The sequence below is a fragment of the Canis lupus genome, chromosome 34 (genome assembly GCF_048164855.1).
Source record: "Canis lupus baileyi chromosome 34, mCanLup2.hap1, whole genome shotgun sequence".
Taxonomy (NCBI): Eukaryota; Metazoa; Chordata; class Mammalia; order Carnivora; family Canidae; genus Canis; species Canis lupus.
Genome location: NC_132871.1, coordinates 25,210,743 through 25,230,939, shown reverse-complemented (window position 1 = coordinate 25,230,939; position 20,197 = coordinate 25,210,743). Strand labels below are relative to the sequence as shown.

At 37.2% G+C, this 20,197-nt stretch overlaps 1 protein-coding gene across 3 annotated transcripts in view; it reads right to left on the bottom strand.

Annotated features, from left to right (window-relative positions):
* LY75 (lymphocyte antigen 75) overlaps positions 1-20,197 on the bottom strand; it is a 124,555-nt gene that overhangs the window by 100,057 nt on the left and 4,301 nt on the right. For all 3 annotated transcript variants that reach the window (XM_072811228.1, XM_072811226.1, XM_072811227.1), the window contains exons 2-6: positions 18,209-18,580; positions 12,058-12,228; positions 8,886-9,050; positions 1,301-1,411; positions 90-233 (exon numbers count right to left, since the gene is read on the bottom strand). In XM_072811228.1, coding sequence (XP_072667329.1) covers positions 90-233; positions 1,301-1,411; positions 8,886-9,050; positions 12,058-12,228; positions 18,209-18,580 — 963 coding nt within the window. The remainder of the gene's footprint in view (positions 1-89; positions 234-1,300; positions 1,412-8,885; positions 9,051-12,057; positions 12,229-18,208; positions 18,581-20,197) is intronic.

Genomic DNA, 20,197 nt, shown 5'->3' with positions numbered 1-20,197 from the left:
GGTGGAAATAGATGTCTGAAATGGATTTTATTGGACTTCACAAAACTATAATTTTAAGACCTATTTGCACAATGAAATGAGAAAGATACCTGTTAACTCCACCGTGTTATTTAAGGGTTTCTTGCAGACATAGGGCAATTGAACTTCACAGGAAAAACTCTGCCATAAACCAGACATGGCATCCATTCTTGCACAGCTTGATCCACCTATGATCATTGGTGCACTCGGCATATCTTAAACGGTAGAAAATTAAAAAAATTAAAAAGAGAAGGTTAGGGCCAAGTGGTGGTTAGAAAAAATAATTTGTATTTCTAATTTTCTGATTATATTGGAACTCAAAATAGTTAAAACCTTCTACTAAATTGAGATGTAGATGCCTCAATAAACATTCATGTTCTTAAATATGTCTTCCTTCTAAAATACAGGATACAGGGTGAAACACTCTGATACACTATAGGTAATTTAAAAAACAAAACCAAAAACCAAAACAAATCTCTGCCCCCAATCAACTTCCATATCATATCCTGCAGATAGTAGCTCTTAATCTGCTACTCTATACAATAAATACTAATTTATGATTCTGTAATGCTCTTTAAGACCTTGAATTAAAAGTTAAATTATCTTTGAAGATTTTATTAACTGAATAGAGAATTAATTCATTAATTCAATGAAATTTCATTACATTACCTATTGGTATTTTATTGTACTTAACCCATTTTTCTTATATGTATACAGAACACTTTTTAAAAAAATACTGAATCTAGTGTTAACATTTAGAGTCTATATTTGTCAGAAGCCTAAGATTTTATTTTTTAAAAAGGTACCTAAACTTCTTTTGGGGAGAAAAATCTTTTGGCTAAGTAAGGTTTTGTTGGTTTTATTAACTATAAAGTTTTCTTTAAGATATTTATTTATGTCATAAAATAGAACCATTATGTTGTCAGGACTTGAGCAGTATTGTAAGAGTATATTTCTGTATGAAGTTGAGTTGCAGATGAGACAACACAGTTAGTCACAGACATGTCATGTTATGGGGCTTATTCTGCTGTTACCTAAAAATGTACGGTTGCCATAAAGGTTAGACACAAATGCTCAGTTATCCATGGTATGGTTCAACGTGGCTGTAATGGTATCACAATAAAGAAGGAATTAGGGGGAAAAATTCTTCTGAGAGGTAATCATAATAACATTTGTCAAGATTTGAAAATTTTATAAGCTGTCAGTGAATAGGTTGCTTTTGTTCATTTACTTTTTTGAAGCTTTTGCTCTGTGCATAGTAGATGGAAGACAGGGAAGTTACCTGGGTCCCAGTTGAGAAAGTTTAATGGCTTCTGGTCTGACCATTCCCAGCCTCTAGTAGAGTACAGCTGATTTAGGCCAATCCAGAAAATCCTTGGAATGCCTTCTTTTTCTGTAAGGATCACATAATTTTAACAAGTGACAAAATTGCCTAAATTATTATCTAAGTCAGATTTAAGTTTCTACTGATAGCGAAAATCTCAAGGTCTTGATTATAAGGCAAGAATTCCGTAGGAGGCTATCTGTCCACCAAAGCCAGCTAAAGGCTAGTAAGTTAATTCATTTCTGCTTTTCCATTAGCCTGTCCCTTTCTTCTAAGGTAAGAACAGAATCTTCTCAAAATAGCTGTTTCACTTCTCAAAATAGCTGTTTCACTATTTTTAACCCTCTTGTACTGATACAGAAGAAAACAGTTTCTATTGTATATCTAGATTTTGAAGAACTGACTGTATTCCAGACTGACAGTTTAAGTTCATTAAGCACATATCATTTAACTGGTACTAAGGATATAAAAAACAAAAGACAAAGTCCCTGTCCCCATGAGGACTTCAATTTATGGACAGAACCAGATGTAGACCCCTCAAAAGGTAAAGTGTTACTCATACTGCTTCAGAAATATGTATTGGAACTGTTCGGTAGGCAATGGAATATACAACCCTAGAGTCCAAAGGAGATATTTAGGTTGGAGCCACAGAACAAGAGATACACGCAGAGACTACAGTGGAGATGTATCACTCAAATTCATTACTTGACTATCAGAAGCCATCAGCGAGAAAGAGACAAAGATAGAGAAGCAGAGATAATTTAAATAGTGAGGCTAGGGCAGCCCTGGTGGCGCAGCGGTTTAGCGCTGTCTGCAGCCCAGGGCGTGATCCTGGAAACCCTGGATCGAGTCCCACGTCAGGCTCTCTGCGTGGAGCCTGCTTCTCCCTCTGCCTGTGTCTCTGCTTCTCTCTCTCTGTGTCTCTATGAATAAATAAAATCTTTAAAAAAAATAAAAATAAATAGTGAGGCTAGTTGCAGATATGCCAGTCAATATACATATGTGCACAAGCAATGGATGCAATCATGCTTATATGTGTCCACGTATATTGGTAAACTGAAAAGATTGTAAGGATTTTCACACCAGTACCAAGATAGTCAACAAAATTATTCAAAAACCTGGTAAGACTTTATCAACATCATGAAAAAAGAACCTGAAGATGTTGAAGGCCATATAAAAGAGATAGAACACCTGATGAAATGATCTACGGAAGATAAGGATGATGCTAACAATAGGAAGAGCTGACAGGTTGGAATATATTTGTTGAAATTCTCAGCATTTAAACACTTAGTAACAGCTTCTTAGTTCCTCTGGGAATTATGTAGATACATTATTAAATTATATACATAATCTCTCTCTATATAAAATATAATCATATTTATAATGATAATATTTATAAAATATTCATGTTTAAGATAACTTTTATATAAACTATAAAATATAATTTATAAAATTTTAAAATAATTAAATTTATATTGATATAATTATCTTTTATATAATTTGTGTGTACCTTATATACATAAAAATGGTTCTTGAAATTTGGATATTTTCTACATGTAAATCACACAAAAATATCTGATATATGTATAATTTGCATATAGAAAACTATATCCAGACTTCTAAGGGCTTTTTGAGGGTAGTTTTGACTATATTCAATTTTTGCCTTACTGCAGACTTTAGAACATAAATGCCTAAAACAGAACTGACACCAAGGGAGTGGAAAAGCTCCCCTGTATAGAGCAGAAATAGCAACAGCAAAGATGAAAGGGGCCAAGAGCAATAACCCAGACATCAATATTAAAGGGATGGGCAGGGGTTTGTGAAAGAGGGTGGTAGGAGCAGAGGCCTAATTACCACTCCACTGAGGAACAGATATGAAGTTAGGGTAGTGAATTGCAAAGATACACTGTATCTGCATCTGAATCTATATCTACATCTGTATCTATATATCCACATCTATATCTACATCTATCTATCTATATTTTAATGGTAGAAGTTTAAATAACTTTATGGCCTGTTGGGAAAGAGTCAGCAGAGTGAGGAGAGTCAATGAAAATTTAAGAGAGGGAAGAAACAGCTCGTGTGGATGCAAAGAGCTTTGGAGAGGGAGTTAACCTTGAGCAAACTGGAGGGATGACAGATACAGATAAATTTCTAAGTATGAGGAAGGAAATCTAAGGGTTTGCTTCACTTTTCTCAAGGAAATAGATGGTAAGGATACTCTATAAGGAAGTAAAAGGTGGGTATTTGGGTAGATGGCTTGGGAGAATGCTGAAGGGAACTGTGGATTCATTTTTTTCTTTTTTTTTTAATATTTTATTTATTTATGACAGATACAGAGAGAGAGAGAGAGGCAGAGACACAGGCAGAGGGAGAATCAGGCTCCATGCACCGGGAGCCCGATGTGGGATTCGATCCCGGGTCTCCAGGATCATGCCCTGGGCCAAAGGCAGGCACCAAACCGCTGCACCACCCAGGGATCCCGATTCATCTTTTTCTATCACTTGGTTAGCATAAGCACTGGCATACAAATTGAAGATTTAATCTAATGTAAATTTCTCATTCATAAAAGCAGTTGATTCCCCAGCCTTCCTAAAGAAGTTCTGGAAACTATGACATAAATATGGTACTTCAGACTCAATCATACAGGACACTCAGAATTCCCTTTATTAATTTTTAACTGGGGTACTATGGAAGACCAATCCTTCTAGCCCATCCAAACTCAATACTTTCCCTTCCATGAAGACTTTTCAGATATCCCCGGCAGGACATCTGAATAATCCCATCACTTACCTGCACATGGTAAGGACACATTTATAAAGAAACAAAATGAACTTTGGAATCTGTTAGGTTCCTAATTTGCTTCATTACACTGTCCTATTCGTGAGCCATACTGATGACTTATTCTTCAGTAGAATCATAGGATTTCAAAATTGTGACCGTGTTGGAAAACAGGAATGTTCTTTATGTGTTTTATGCCAGGTGAATGTGAGTGTGAAATGGATTCTAAAAATTCAGGTTGTCAAATATGAAAGGCAGACATTTCATTTATGGCTTGGACAATCTGAAGCTAGACTTTTTTCCTACATACAATCCAAGCAAGAAGATGACGAATTTGAGACTTAGCTTACCTCCATCTTTGCCATCAAGAAACAGATGACTGCTAGCATAAATCCTCATACCTAATCAAATCAAATAGGTGAGTTCACTGAAGTAGAATTGTCACTGTCCCTAAAACCTGTTCAGACTTGACCCTCTATTTCTATTCCTCTCTCCACAAGGGACACTACAGGCCTGATCATGGTAATGCACCTGGAATGAGCCAGAGAAGAACTTCTAATGCATTTGAAAGGCAACACCAGCAAGGACCCTGACTTAGAAGTGTCCTAGCCTTGGAGAACCTGTCAGAGGCCACTCAAAGTGAATAACACTTCAGGGTGGAGGAAAATGAGGAAAATGCAAATGTGCTATTCCTGCTCTGGGTACTACTGGGTCCTGTTTTGTAGCTCTGGGATGAGTATGTGGTTAGAGGTTCTCTAGGAAGGCCAGAGCCATGGGAAATCTAACTTCCAAACAAAATCTAGTGAGTGTAAGGAAACCAAATCATCCACTCCAGAAGCCCCTGTATTAGTAAAACAAAACTAAGTATAGGGCAGGCAGAAAACAAACAAACAAACAAACAAACAAACAAACAAACAAACTTCTTTTAGATTACATGGGACTTATTTTCAAGGGACTGTTTCTGCCTTTTTTCTGGCAGTAGATTCTCTAGTCCCATCCAACCACTAGCTATCAGATCAGAAGTCATTTGAGAATACATTCTCCATTATGCTCTGAATATGTACAGCTCTTATTTCCCCAGGTAGATGAAGCATCTAGATCACAAAATCACTGTCTGATTCACTTTTGTTGGCCTCACTCCCCTAGCCCAATGTTTACCCATGGCAATTTTCAGTAAAAAGAGAAACTTCAATAAATTTTCAATATTGGATACTCTGAGATTCAGATGTTAAAAATACAGCTTGGGGGGGGGATCTCTGGGTGGCTCAGCAGTTTGGCACCTGCCTTTGGCCCAGGGCGTGATCCTGGAGTCCCAGGATCGAGTCCCACGTCAGGCTCCCGGCATGGAGCCTGCTTCTCCCTCCTCCTGTGTCTCTGGCTCTCTCTCTCTCTGTCTGTCTATAATAAATAAATAAATCTTTTTAAAAAAAATACAGCTTGGGTCTTGGGAAACTAGCAATTATAATTAGGTTAAAATAATTACAATACACTTAAACAGCATTCATAGTGAAAGAGGAGGTTGGAAGATTAGAAAGGGTGTATCTCTAAAATTATTGATATACATAAAATGGGAGTATCTGGCCTGGAGCACAGGAGGACCACTTAGTGTATTATCTCACTTTTATGAGTTATTAAAGAGAAATGATGCATAAAGGAATCATGCAACATTCATTCTTCCCAATGCATCATTAGTTGTTATGATTTTGATAGTCACACCTTTGTCCTTCACTGAGAACATTAGTTTTCAAATGTCAATATTCCAGGAGTCTTAAATTTATTGGCACTTTTTACTTTCAACAATATTCTTTGTAAAGTTCAGTGAGGTCTGGAAAAGAATTCCATTGAACCACTAGCCCATCAGGGTCTGATTATTCAAGGACCAAACAACATAGGAAAAGGGTAAAGCTGTAAGTAAGAAAGGAGGGCTGAACAAAGCATTAGCTAAAAAGCATGACAAAAGTCTACTAGACTATTAATGATGAAAAGAAAAAAATACGTAAGAAAAGCAAATAGTATAGTAAAAAAAAGTAAGAGCTATAGAGTCATATATGTTGATATTTGAATCCCAATTCTGGTACTTCTCAGCCATGTGATCTTGGGTATGTTATTTCTAAATGCCAATTTCCTTATCTGTAAATGGGAATAAAAATACTTGTCTTATGAGGTTGGATGATGATTTTTTTAAAGATTTTATTTATTTATTCCTGAGAGACACATAGAGAAGCAGAGACACAGATAGAGGGAGAAGCAGATTCCTCACAGGGAGCCTGATGTGGGACTTGATCCCTGGACCAGGATCACGCCTTGAGCCAAAGGCAGACATGTTCAAACGCTGAGCCACCCAGGCGTCCCTGGTTGGATAATGATTAAATTATGTAATTTATCTGGAGATATTAGGGTTTTACTCATAGTTTGAATTTAGCAAATATTTATACTTATTATAAAACAGTGTGATAGAATTTCTCTGAATTATATCTAGGAATAGGTGTTTGTTTCATATGTAGCAATAATGCTTAGAGTTTTGTGCAAAAGGGAAAAACTCATGAGACCCAACTCTTCCTGCAAAAAACTTACTAGTCTTGTAAAAGGTAAATGCAGATAGATGAATGATGGATACAACTTTATTTCTTTTTTTTTTTAAAAAGATTTATCTATTTAGGATAGAGAGAGAGAGAGAAAGAGAGAGAGAGAGCCAGAGACACAGGAGGAGGGAGAAGCAGGCTCCATGCCAGGAGCCCGACTCAGGACTTGATCCCGGAACTCCAGGATCAAGCCCTGGGCCAAAGGCAGGCGTCAAACCGCTGAGCCACCCAGGGATCCCCTACCACTTTATTTCAAGTCAGATTGATTGTGTTCAAATTTTGGCTCTGCTAATTACTTGTAGGTGACCTTGAGCAAATTACACTTCCTCTCTGATCCTCACATTCCTCATCTGCAAAGTGAGTATAATAATAGAAATACCTATACCTCATAGCATTGTTATATGATATTAAATAAGATAATGTATGAAAAGCATTTAGTACTCAGTTTCAGTCTGAAACATCATTACTGTCATATAATTTATTTTTTCATTCAAATTATCAGAGACTCAGTAACTTGGGTTTCTTGATTTCTTAAAAGATTATTTTATTTCAAAGATTTTATTTATTTATTTGAGAGAGAGAGAGGGAGAGAAAGAGAGCACAGGCCAGGGGGAGAGGGAGAGAAAGAAGCAGATTCTGCACTGAACAGGGAGCCCAATGTGGGGCTCCATCCCAGGACCCTAGGATCATGACCTGAGCTGAATGCAGATGCTTATCCAACTGAGCCACCCAACACCCCAAGATTTAATTATTATTATTATTTTTTTTTTTTAGAGAGAGAGAAAGCAAGGGCGGGGAAGGAGCAGAGAGAGAAGGAGAGAAGCAGACTCCCCACAGAGTGGAGTTCCATGCAGGGCTCTCTATCCCATGACCCTGAGATTATGACCTGAGATAAAATCAAGAGTCCCCATAACTCAGCAATTCCTAACTCTAGAGAAATTCTCATACATGTCTGCCCCATGAGGCACAAATGAGGATGTTCCCTGCAGAGGTGTTTGTAATAGGAAAAACTGAAAACAACCTGTTTCTCAATAGAGCATGGATAAATTGTGGTTTATTCATACAATGTAATACTTTACAGCAGCAGTTGACAATGGATAAACCTATAAATGGGCAAATAAGTATTTATATCATTTAATATATATATATTTAATATATCATTTAAAAACAGAATAGTATAATGAAAACATAATGGTATATATATAGTAAATATATATATAAAAATTTATATAGTATATATTATATATATAAATATATATATATAAAGTATATATATAGTATATAGTATATAGTATATATATAAAGTATATATATAGTATATAGTATATAGTATATATATAAAGTATATATATAGTATATATAGTATATATTATTATATAAATATATATAAAGTATATATAGTATATATTATATATATACTATATACTATATATATATATATATATATATAGTAAAAGTACTCAAAGAATGGTTATTTTGAGAGATGGACATGGGGCTTTTACTCTGTTAACATTTTATTTCTTTAACATAAGGGAAAAAGGGAAGGAGGGAGGGAATCGATCCATGTAAAGCAATATAATGAAAATGAAATGTCTAGTGTATAGAGTGTGTAAGTCAGGGTAGTGGTTACACAAGTCTCTTTCAGGTTACTTTCTATTTTTTGTGTATATATATATATGTTTTCATAATTAAACATTTAAGAATTCCCACAAACAAAACAAAATCCTATTCACTCTATGTGTCCATTCATTAAATCCACTTTAAGATTTCTTAGACATTGCCTTGCCTTTGAGGATGACACTCCTCTACTCAACACAAGGACCTGTCACTGATGCCATCTAGTGTGACTTGGCCATCTTCTTCACCTTCCTCTCTACTTTTCAAAGTCTAATGTTCACCTTAAAAAAAATCTTGTCACTTAGGCTTAGAGTAGCAGTTTAATTTGCTACCTGCCGCCATTTTCTGAACATTAACCTCTTTTCAGTCTCCAACATGAAATGCATTTTCAAAGGATAGAATAGGATTATATGTATACATTTCTGCCTATGGGCTTCAGTGTTGACAATTAAGAGAAGACAGAAAAATATATACAGAAAACAACACACCTGGATATGAAAATAGAGGTAGACAGACGCCATCTTTACAATCCCAGCAATTTGCTCTACCACATGCAAACCTACCTTTAAGATAAGTTAATTCAGCAGCATTGCTGATGCTCAGTAAGTCAGCTCCTTGATTCTGACATGAAATGTAAGCTTCCTTCCAAGAAAGAGTGGCTTGAGTATTAAATTGGTAGCAACTTCCAATCTGCTCATTCTTTTCCCAATTATCTTCACAGCCATTTTCTGTTGATAAAAAGATATGTTAGGGATCATAAAGTAAGGGAATAGTGTTTTATATTACTAAGAATGCTTACCAATACTGCAATTCAATTTCCATACTCTAAGGATACACTAAAATTGAAGCTTATTGTTTGGCTAGACCATATTTTGACTCTTTGGTTACACAAAGAAATTGAAGTCATGGGAAACAAATGACTTTGGCTGATTAAAGCTTCCATTTTCCTATCCTCTACTCTCCTTTTATTCCCTGTCAATTACAATGCCATATTTTAGCCCATGCTGGTCTTCTACCTAAATGTAGGAGTCTTTGAATGTGCTCACATTGTCAAATTCCTGGGCTGATGGAAAACAAAATCACTTGAAAATGGTGGCAGACTGCAGAGGGGTTTGCCTACAGCCTGCAGTGAAACACTGTGTGTACATACATGTGTGTGTGCAGACATGCTGCTTAAATCCCCAAGATTTAGAATCTAAGTGACTCCCTTACTTTAAAAACTCAGTCTAAACATCTTCTTAATGTTTTAACAGATTATTTAATATATGACCCAAATTAATATTATATAATATTGTAGATGTATATGTAGATATGTGTGCATATGTATACAGACATACATGTTCATTGTATAATGTGCTTATTTTCTTTAACAAATATCTAAAAAGCATGTATAGTTTCAGACAGACTTTTCAAATTATTTCTTAGATGAGTTATACAGGTCTTGACACAAGTGGTTTAAAAATACTCTCTAGAAAAAGAAATGCAATATAGACAATGTCAAGGGTGCCCAAGGCTCCACTCAGGGAGTTTTCCAAAGGGCTTCCCATAACCAGTCTTCTATCACATGCTAGACTTATGGTCTTTCAAGCTGGAAGGGTCCTCTGAGATCATCTTGTCTAATGCTCTCATTTCACAGATGGAAACAAAGATCTAGCAGTGTTTGTGACAGAGCTATAATCAGAACACTAGTCTAAATCTGGTCTTGTTGATCTTCTGAACAGCACACACTGCTTCTTCAGACACATTTGAATGTCCTAAATAGCAACTGAGTTGAATGTGATATTTGGTGAAAACAAAATGGGTGGATTTGTAAGTATATTGCCTAAAATTTCCTTATTACCACTGGGGCCTTATGTCTGTAAATCCAGGAGCTTCCAGTGGGATGGCAGTATGTTTGCTATAAAATACAATCTGCATGGTTTAACAATCCTCAGCTTTGAGAAATTCATAGTCCTGCTTCTTTCCTAAAAATAAGTCTGAGAGGTATATGAATGCTACCATTCTCACCCTCACCACCCAAAGGAAGCTAAAGACATTGAAACTCATGATAGTCAAGGAAGCATGGTAAAGTGGGATAAGTACAGTGAGGAATGAAGGTCAGGGATCCTGGAATCTCCAGGCTCCATACAAATGCAGTCTGACCCTGATAGGCCATGTTATCAATCTGCATCTGGTGCCCCTCACCTGAAAAATGAGGGTTTACACTAGATAACCTCTAAACTCCCTTTCACATTGAAAATTTCTGATCCAGACTATAGCGAGGTTTATATGAAATCAGCACTTAGTTGACCAAACACTGCCTAGTATCAATTGTAGCCGAAGCAAATACTTTTATCTTTCAGTAGGTTCTAGGATCTAAGCCTGTGCGTCTACCCAGAACAGTGATTCTTAAAGTGTGGTCCCCAGACCAGCATCATCAGCATCATCTGGGAACTCACTAAACTCCAAATCTACCAAATTATAATTTCTGGAGGTGGGCCCCAAAATTCTTTTCTTCTAATAAATTTTTCAAGTGATTCTGCTGTAGAACCACTAACTCAAAATAACCTCTTCTAGTTGCTTAGAACTCTTCATTTTGAACTCAGCTTCCTTTAAAGAGGGATCAGTATTAGTAATATCACCAGCTTGGCTACTGGAAAAGGTATGATAGTATAGTTGTTTAAGGCAAGGACTTCAAAACTGGATTTCCTAGATTTGAATCCTAGATATAAAATGTATAGCTAAGTGACCTTAGGCAAGTGTTGTAACTTCCCCCATGCCTCACTTTGCTCATCTGTAAAATGAGCATAAATAGTGGTACCTACCTTACAGGGTTGTGTGAAGACTGAATGGATTAATACAGTTTGAGTGCTTAGGCTAGTACCTGCCACTTGGCAGGGCCCTATAAGTATTTACTATTATGTAGGTCTGGAGCTTTTCCCTTACTCTTTATTATACATTCTTCCAACCAATTGCTTATTTAAAAATATTTCTGGAGCACTTACCACATGTCAGGTACTATGACCTCATATAACTCTCATATGGCTGGTAAGAAGATATGTCTCAGTTATATACCAGATCATGATGCAAATGTTACTTTGGTCTCTCTCTCTTTCTAAAGAGCAGTGAATTCTTTAGAACGCCCTGCGTAGTTTCCTTCTAGTAAGAAGCTATTAGAAAAAATGCTCTGCCTAATATACCGAAATGGCAGGACGAACAGTGTCACTAATGCTGTCCCAGGGATATAGGTCTCTGTTGTCCCTTACTCTTTGCTTCAGGCCACAAATATACTTAAGTCTCTACCATCATAACAGTTTTTCTTCAACCTATCTACCCCCAAAACACCACCTTTGCTCCATTTCCAATCCATAAAACCTAAGAGGTTTTCTCTCCTTCTGTTCATACTCTAGTCCACTATAACCTGGCTTCCACGATCACTGGTCTTTTGAAACTGCTCTAGTAAAGGTTACTCGTAATTTCCTAACGGCTCATGCCTTTTCTACTTCCTCTTCCTACTCCTTTGTCTTCAATGGCACCATCCTGTCTTGGTTCTTGCTTTGGCCTGCTTCTGAAAGCAAATTCATAGCTACACATTATTTCTCTCTCCTTCTCTCTCCTTAAATATATACTCTTTCTCTGGGATAATATTTGTTGCAGTCATTTTTGAGTTCTCTTAGACCCTTCCTTCTCCCTTTTGCATCACATAAATGGTATCCATTTTCTTTCCATATATAAAGTCTGCTAGTCCATACATACCTGGTTTTAAGCAGATGCCCCACATTTTATCATATTCATAATTTAAGGTGGTTGCACACCATGGCCCACCGTAAGTTTCGTCAAGAATGCACTCATGATGCCAGGTCCCATTAACTAAGAATGGAAATTCACAAGGTCTTCCGTAGGAGTTCCCATCTCTGGTATATACCTCTGTGGTGTGGGGAGGAAGTAGAGGAAAGTTAAAAACTGGTGGCTGTTAAAAACAGTCACTTTCAGTTAATGAATTCCTAAATTTTCTGTAAGGGAAAGATTGCTGTTTTCACTTAAGAGAATATGGTATCTAAGTAGGCTGTAGTGTGAACATTTAGAGCATGGAGCAGACTGCTTAGGTCTGGACTTGAATGCTGGTTCCCCCACTGACCAGCTGTGCAGCTATAGGCAAGCTTTCCAACTTCTACTAGCCTCAGTTCCTATATTTGCAAATAAGGAATATTAGTATCTAACTCACAGGTTTGCTCAAGAAGATTCAATGAGATAATCTATATAAAGCTTCATTTGTTATGGTGTGATGAAGAGCTTAATGATCCCAGCTTGATCAACTGAATACCATGGGTGGCGGAGTACTTCATCAGAAGGGATGCCCTGCCTGAGACTAAATTTATTTATTTATTTATTTATTTTTAATTTTTATTTATTTATGATAGTCACAGAGAGAGAGGCGGAGACATAGGCAGAGGGAGAAGCAGGCTCCATGCACCGGGAGCCCAACGTGGGATTCGATCCCGGGTCTCCAGGATCGCGCCCTGGGCCAAAGGCAGGCGCTAAACCGCTGCGCCACCCAGGGATCCATGAGACTAAATTTATATTCTATTTTCTTTTCTTAGGAAGAGCATGGCCAAGAAAATACCTTGGAATCACTGGCAGAGGTGTGTGTGTGTGTGGACTTTGGAACAACTGTAGTTAGACAGATGGACACACAGCCCCCTTGTTCACAGACTGGTGGTTCTACAAGGAATTGGGGTTGTGGGTTTCGAGGAAGTGGGAGAAAGAACAGCTGGATCTCTGAGAAGGTTCTTGGAGAGGAGCAGAGCATGGCAATTCAGAACATAAAAGAACCAGCTTTAGCTAGGCAGTGATTGGAATAGCTGGTGGCCATCAAGGTAGCAGAACTAGTTTTTCATTTTAATAATTTCCTCTGATACATGGAGAGGAACTGAAAAATTATTCCAACCTCAAGTATGCCTACAAATACTAGCGGAAGTGCTCAATACTTATGTGGGTAACAGTTCTCTTGGAAAGGCATTTTTATACAACAGCTGTGTAATTATTTTGGTCACTTTTTCCCATATCTTTAATTTGTTTAAAACCAAGGTCATTATCAGATCAAATAATGGCTTTAGGTAAAGCATAATAGTCAGATCTTATTACCCTTTATCAGGCTATTAGAATCCATTAAAAAGTCTCACAGATTTGCTTAAAAGTGTGCTTTAAGAGAGTATTTGATTCCACATTCTTTATCATTCTCAAACATTCATTTAACTGAAGTATGAGACTTAATTTAACAGTTTAGAATATATTAAGCAGCAGTACAGCAAAAAGTGAGAATAATCTAGATGCTTTTATTTGCAAATAATCTTTTAAGGAATATTGATTTTGTTTTCCTCTGACATGTAAATGCTTTTGGACAGGATATTTGTTAAAAAATGATTTGACCTTTTATTTCATAGGGAAACTGCTTATTACTTATGTTACATTTTTAAGGATACCAAAGCTCATGACCACTTCTCTTCTTATATAACAGCACTTAAAAGGATTCTCTGAGCACAGTAACTATTACTTGTAGAACCAACAGTTTCTTCCTAAAAAATCTTGTGTTTCAGTTATATGAGGTATTTTCACATACATTTATTTCACTCCTTCTTTACCATAAACCTGTGAGAGTATTAGGGCAAGTATTACACTTTTTTTGTGAAATCCCCATTTTTGCAGTGTAGAGTAAGACATTCAGTAAACTGTAAGTGACAGGGATGAGAACTGGCTCTCTCAATATAGAGTCCTTGACACATTAAGGACAACTTGTGACTTTACTGGCTGCCTTCTCAGGTTTCAAGTTTTGTATCATAGCTCAAAGCTAGGCTTCAATTAAAAAGCTCTCCTATTCACAATATCCTTTGAAGAATGATAGGCATATAACAACAACAACCACATTAGTAGCAGCTAAATTATGCTAACTATTCAATGAAGAGTTTCATTCTCACACATTCTTCACTGCTACTACACCTCTTAAATCCCATGTGTTTCCCTAGAGAGACATGCTTTTTCTGAGAAGAATCTTGTCTGAATGTGTGAATTTATGGTAATAGCACTCTTAAAACAACAGCATATTCTACAATAGGTACAAATTTGTGATTTCAATCACTTACATGGAAAACTACATTAATTTCTTCATGAGGCAAAATAGCTTCTATGGTTAAAGGGGTTGGCAGGCTCCTAAGAGTTGTTCAAAATGTAGACAGTTCAATTTCCTCTCAATTTGCCAAAAAGTCAAAATTTGAAGAGTCAGAGTGAGCTCAAGATATCTTAATGATATAAATGCTTACCTGGATGCTAGGCAAACACAGTTCATTTGTAACATTTATACAACCAAAGTTTTCTCTAAGATAAACACGACTCACAGGACGGGGATTGGAGAGAAAGGCAACCCAGGACACAATGACAAATAATCTTTCTTATATTAGAAGTAAAAAAAAAATCTTATATAGCAAAAACCAAGGTAGATATAAAAAAGCTATATTTGGGGAATTCAGTCATGGTTGAATGGTAGCTTTGCTATAACAAGCTGGATAACCTTGGACTTCAGTCTACTGGCACTCAAGTATCTTATCTTTCTTATCTCTATACAGCTAGGAAAAAGGCAGGGCAGGAACCAATACAAGGAGTCTGAATGAACTGTCCCAGATAAAGTCCTTAACTTAAGACAGTAGTCTCTAATCTAAAAACAGGAAAGGAATGCATAAATATAAAGGAGTAAAACTGCCAGGCCTTAATATGTGATTACATTGGAATGGTGAGAGAGGAAAGCAGGACATTCTAGGGTGACTCGTAGATTTCTGACATGCACAACTGGGACGGTACCAATCACCTGGAAAGGGATGGAGAAGAGGAGGCAGGTTTGACCATGGCTTCTGTGTAAATTAAAACTTGAGATAGGTGGCGATAAGTTGGAACGTGGGTCTTTTCTCAGAAATCTCTAAATTTCTTATTTGAAAATCCAGTATTCCATATATTGGATTTGGTAAAGTCAAGAAACACCTTCTGTCTGTGGGCTCTTGCTGGTAGCACTGTTTAGCTCTCTGTGGGGTGGTAGCCTAGGTGGGTTCTTAAACTTTTTTTTGTGCTACTGATCATTTTGGCAGCTGAGTGAAATGCACAAGTCTCCTTCTCAGGAGAATATTACAAATGCATAAAATAGATTTTAGATTGAAATTCTGGAGACTAAAGGAATTTATAATTACAACTGTATCCCTCAGAAGAATTTGGGGCAGGAGACAGACCCCACCAAGAAAATTATCCTTTCTAGTGTTTGAACGGAACAAATACAATGAAATAAATCCAGTTCAAAAGGCATTTTCCCTTTCATTCCATGCTCTCTCTTAGCTACCAAGTTAGAGAAAGGCTTTCAAAAAAAAAAAAAAAAGAAAGAAAGGCTTTCAAAGTGCAAAATTTAAACTTGCCATTAAGTGGCATCCAGAAAGCAATTGCTTCTTTTTTTTTTTTAGGTTTTATTTAAACTCAAATTAGTTAACATATAGTGTATCATTAGTTTCAGAGGTAGAATTTAGTTTCATCACTTACATATAACACCCAGTGCTCATGATAGCAAATGCCCTCTTTAATGCCCATCACCCATTTACCCCATCCCTCCACCGACCTCCCCCATCAATCCTCAGTTCTTACTCTCTTATGGTTTGCCTCCCACTGTATTTGATCTTCTTTTTCCTTCCCTTCTCCTATGTTCATCTGTTTTGTTTCTTAAATTCCACATATGAGTGAAATCATATGGTAATCTTTCTCTAACTGACTTATTTCACTTAACATAATACATAACATATTACATTCTACCTCCATCCATGTCATTGCAAGTGGCAAGATTCCATTTCTGATGGCTGGGTAATATTCCACTGCATATATAGGAGGAAGCTGGCTAGCAAAAACAGACTTGTTCAACTACTCAAGGATTGAGGATTAAAGAAAAGGAAAACCCTGTCTCTGATTCTCTAACTTAACATTTTCCCCTAAGAATAGAGCCTGACATCTCAGAAATCAGATGCATTTTCAGTAGGAAATAGAAATAGTTACTATAGGAGAGAAATTTGTGCAGGTAACTGGAAGACTAAGGTGCTAAATTTAGCTTAAATGACCTTTGAGAGAAAGGAAAAATCTCTGTAAAGCTAGGTAAATTTACAAAGAGCAAAAGTGAGATAATAGTTGACTTAAATAAGATGATGAAATATATATTTACATATCAACATTTAATGTAATTTAGAGCAACATGATGAAAAAGATTTATTTGGGTGATACCTGATTAAATTTAGAGGTTTAAAAAATAAACCTACTCATTATTTGTTTTTTTTTTTAAAGTAGGCTCCAATGCCCAGCATGGAGCCCAACTCCGGGAGCCCAAGATAGGGCTTAAACTCATGACCCTGAGATCAAGACCTAAGCTGAGATCAAGAGTCGGACACTTAACCAACTGAGCCACCCAGACACCCCAATCAATTCATTCTTTTTAAACTTGGAAATTTGTTATAACCCAGTTTCTAGACCCAGAACAAAGTTTATGATCAGCTTTCTCATATGCAATGTTCATATACAGTTGACCCTCAAATAACATGGGTTTGAACTGCAAGGGCCCACTTATATGTGTTTTCTTTATATATAAATACACTACAGCACTGTAAATGTATTTCCTATTTCTTATAGTATTTTTTTTTGAGAGAGCACACACATGTAGACACACATGTCATGTGCAAGTGGGGACAAGGTGGGCAGAGGAGAGGGAAAGAGGATCTTAAGCAAGTTCCATGTTCAGTGCAGAGCCAGACTTAGGCTTTGATGTCACCACCAAGAGATCATGACCTGAGCCGAAACCAAAAATACAATGCTTAACTGACTGAACCACTCAGGAGCTTCTCCTTTATGATTTTAATATCATTCTCTTCTCTCTAGCTAACCTTATTGTAAGAATGCAGTATGTTATATATACAGCATACAAAATACGTGTTAACCAACTGTTTACGTTGTCAGTAAGCCTTGTAGTTAACAGTAGGCTATTAGTAGTTAACTTTTGGGTGAGTACCCCTAACCTCCATATTGTTCAAGGGCCAATTGTATTTATTTTTTGAAAGCAATTGAAAGCAACTGTATTTATTTTTGAAAGCAAAGTCCACTCTTAAAATCATAAACACAAACATCAAAGTGTGACAGCCATGCCAAAAATAAAAATAAACTCACATGAGGTCTTCAAGTTTTTCCATTACATAAACATCTGTAGGCAAGGAGAGATACATTTCCTTTATTTTTTTCCTTTTTTTTTTTTTAAATTTTATTTATTTATTCATGAGAGACCGAGAGAGAGAGAGAGAGAGGCAGAGACAGAGACAGAGGCAGAGGGAGAAGCAGGCTCCCTTTGGGGAGCCACATGTGGGACTCGATCCCAGGTCCCCAGGATCAGGCCCTGGGCTAAAGGTGGCACCAAACTGCTGAGCCACCTGGGCTGCCCTTTTTTTTCTTTTTAACCTTAGAATAGGTTTGATTTCTTTAGGTCATTTGAATTTCATCTTGTATGAAGGATTTCCTGTTACTCTAATGTTTCCTTTCTTTTGCAGTTCAGAATGTAATCATAGGAAATACATATTCTCATGTATCATAGAGATTTCAAACCCCAGGTTTACTACAGAGTGACTGTGTGATCTCTGACAAGGCACCTAACCCCTTCTAGCCTTACCTGTAAAAGGGGAAAACTAGCACCGATCTCACACAGGTAGCTCAATGTTAATGCTCAGTGCCCGGAATTGAACGCTAGCTCCCTTACCAATGCATGACTTTATTTGTAATCAATTGTTCATGTTTAATGTCACATTTACCAAACACAACAGCAAATGACTTAAAGTCCCTCTCCAATACTCACCACGATAAGGCTGGTCACAGAGGTTTTCCTCTGTGCCTCCTTTCTTCCAGACATCAGATGAATTTGTACTTGCTATAGCATGTCCATTCTTCAGAGCCAGTCGGTACTGGGCAGCTCCATACAGAGAGTAGTGCTCACATTTCCACCACAGTGAGGCATTGGAGTTACAGCTGAACATTCTCAAGGAAATTGTGGGTTTGGTAATACCTAGCCCAAGGCACTTCTGGGATTGCAAATGAAAGAGCCGATGCTGGGACACCCACTTCCACAACATGTCCCCACTTCCATCACAGTCCATCGCTACTATCCAGTCATTCAGTGGCTTGATGCACTTGCCCGTGTTTTCACTGACGATGGTGAATGGATCATTGCCTGAGTCAAGATAGTCAAAGAAGACATTTCAGGATTCTGAACTGTGTGGTCAGTGTGCCTTGTCCCCTGCTTGCTGATGAGAGTCTGAGCACCATTGGACTATTCCCACCCTCCACACTCTATCAACTGTAGTGTACTATACAAGGTCAGAGGACAGTGGTAGCCAGGGAGACAGTATAGCATGGGTTAAGAGCATGAGCCAGTCTGCCAGGGTTCATAGTCTGCCTCTGCTACTTATTAGTCATGTCAATCAGGGCAAGTTATTTAACCACTATGCCTCAGTTTTCTCTTTTGTAAAATAGTACTTCATATGGTAGATGTGAGGTCCAAATGAGCTCATTTACGTAAAGCACTTAGAATAATATGTATATTTGTTATTGTTATTCCATGAAATATCTTCCCACACATACTTTATTTAATGATATAAAGAAGCTTTTTAGTTTTCATCTGCCTTAGACAGGTGGTCTAAGGTCAATGAAAAATATCGAGAACCTATTCAGGGCTGCAGTTCAGCTTTGCTTATACTTTAGCTACTATGACAGGGTAAATTTATTACATGGCATTAACATGTCTCAGAGGAGATGGGGAAACTTCTGAGGGGGCAGAAGTAGAATAGTGGGGTAAAGGGATGAGAGGAAATGAAGGTCTGGATTCTGAGGGTAGGAGGGACTCATGGTCAGCTCCACCATCATACTTTCAGGAACTTGATGGGAAGTCTGTGAGGAGGGGCCCAGGGGGCTGCTGACTGTGTGGATCATAAAGGGAGGCTGAGCCTAGGCTCCAGAAATCACCTGAGATACAGAATCCAACACCCAGAAGGTTTGCACAGTGGAAAACTCAGAAGCATCGAGTATAAGCTAGAGGCTAAAGGAGAGACCTTCCCATGAATTAGGGAAGACTTCAGTGACGATAGAAACTGAAGTTCTGTTAACTTGGTAGAATAGGACTTCAGAATAAAATCTAATTTGGTTTTATGAAAATAAAGCAATGCATTGTTTCTTGCACACCTGAGCTTATGGAACAAGATTCACATGTGTTACAACAAATTACAATTGAACAATTTGGCCAGTGCTTTTAGAAAGAAAAGTTTTTTGAAGTTATAGCACAAAAGTTCATGCTGGTGAGAGTAAAACTGAAATATTTTCGACAAATGTAAACAATCATTGTCAATGAACCAAAGGGTTCAGCAGAAGGACCTATAAAACTTTAGTTCCCAAACGGCACTTTCATTTTGATGCCAGCTTCACAAGCACTGATTTTACTAACGCTAAATATCTTTTCTAATAATAATTCACAGGCTTTCAGAGTTAAAAATTCTCATACCAAGGACTTGAGGGGAAATTTCACCATATAAATAGTAACTATAAAATTAAGTCAAGTTTCAGCTTGAACTTGAAATTAAAGAGAATTTTTTTTTTTGTTTTAAACAGCAGCGGCAACAAGAGAAACAATAGGAACAACCACAAAATCCCGTAAAACATTAAATTACTTCTGCTTTCAAATCTGTATTTTAAAATATCACATAGGGCTGCAGCTAGGTGTCTTTGTCATATCAGCTTCCATCCTTCACTCTTCTTTCTTTGACATTTCTCTGCCACTCTCTACTTTGTGGACACA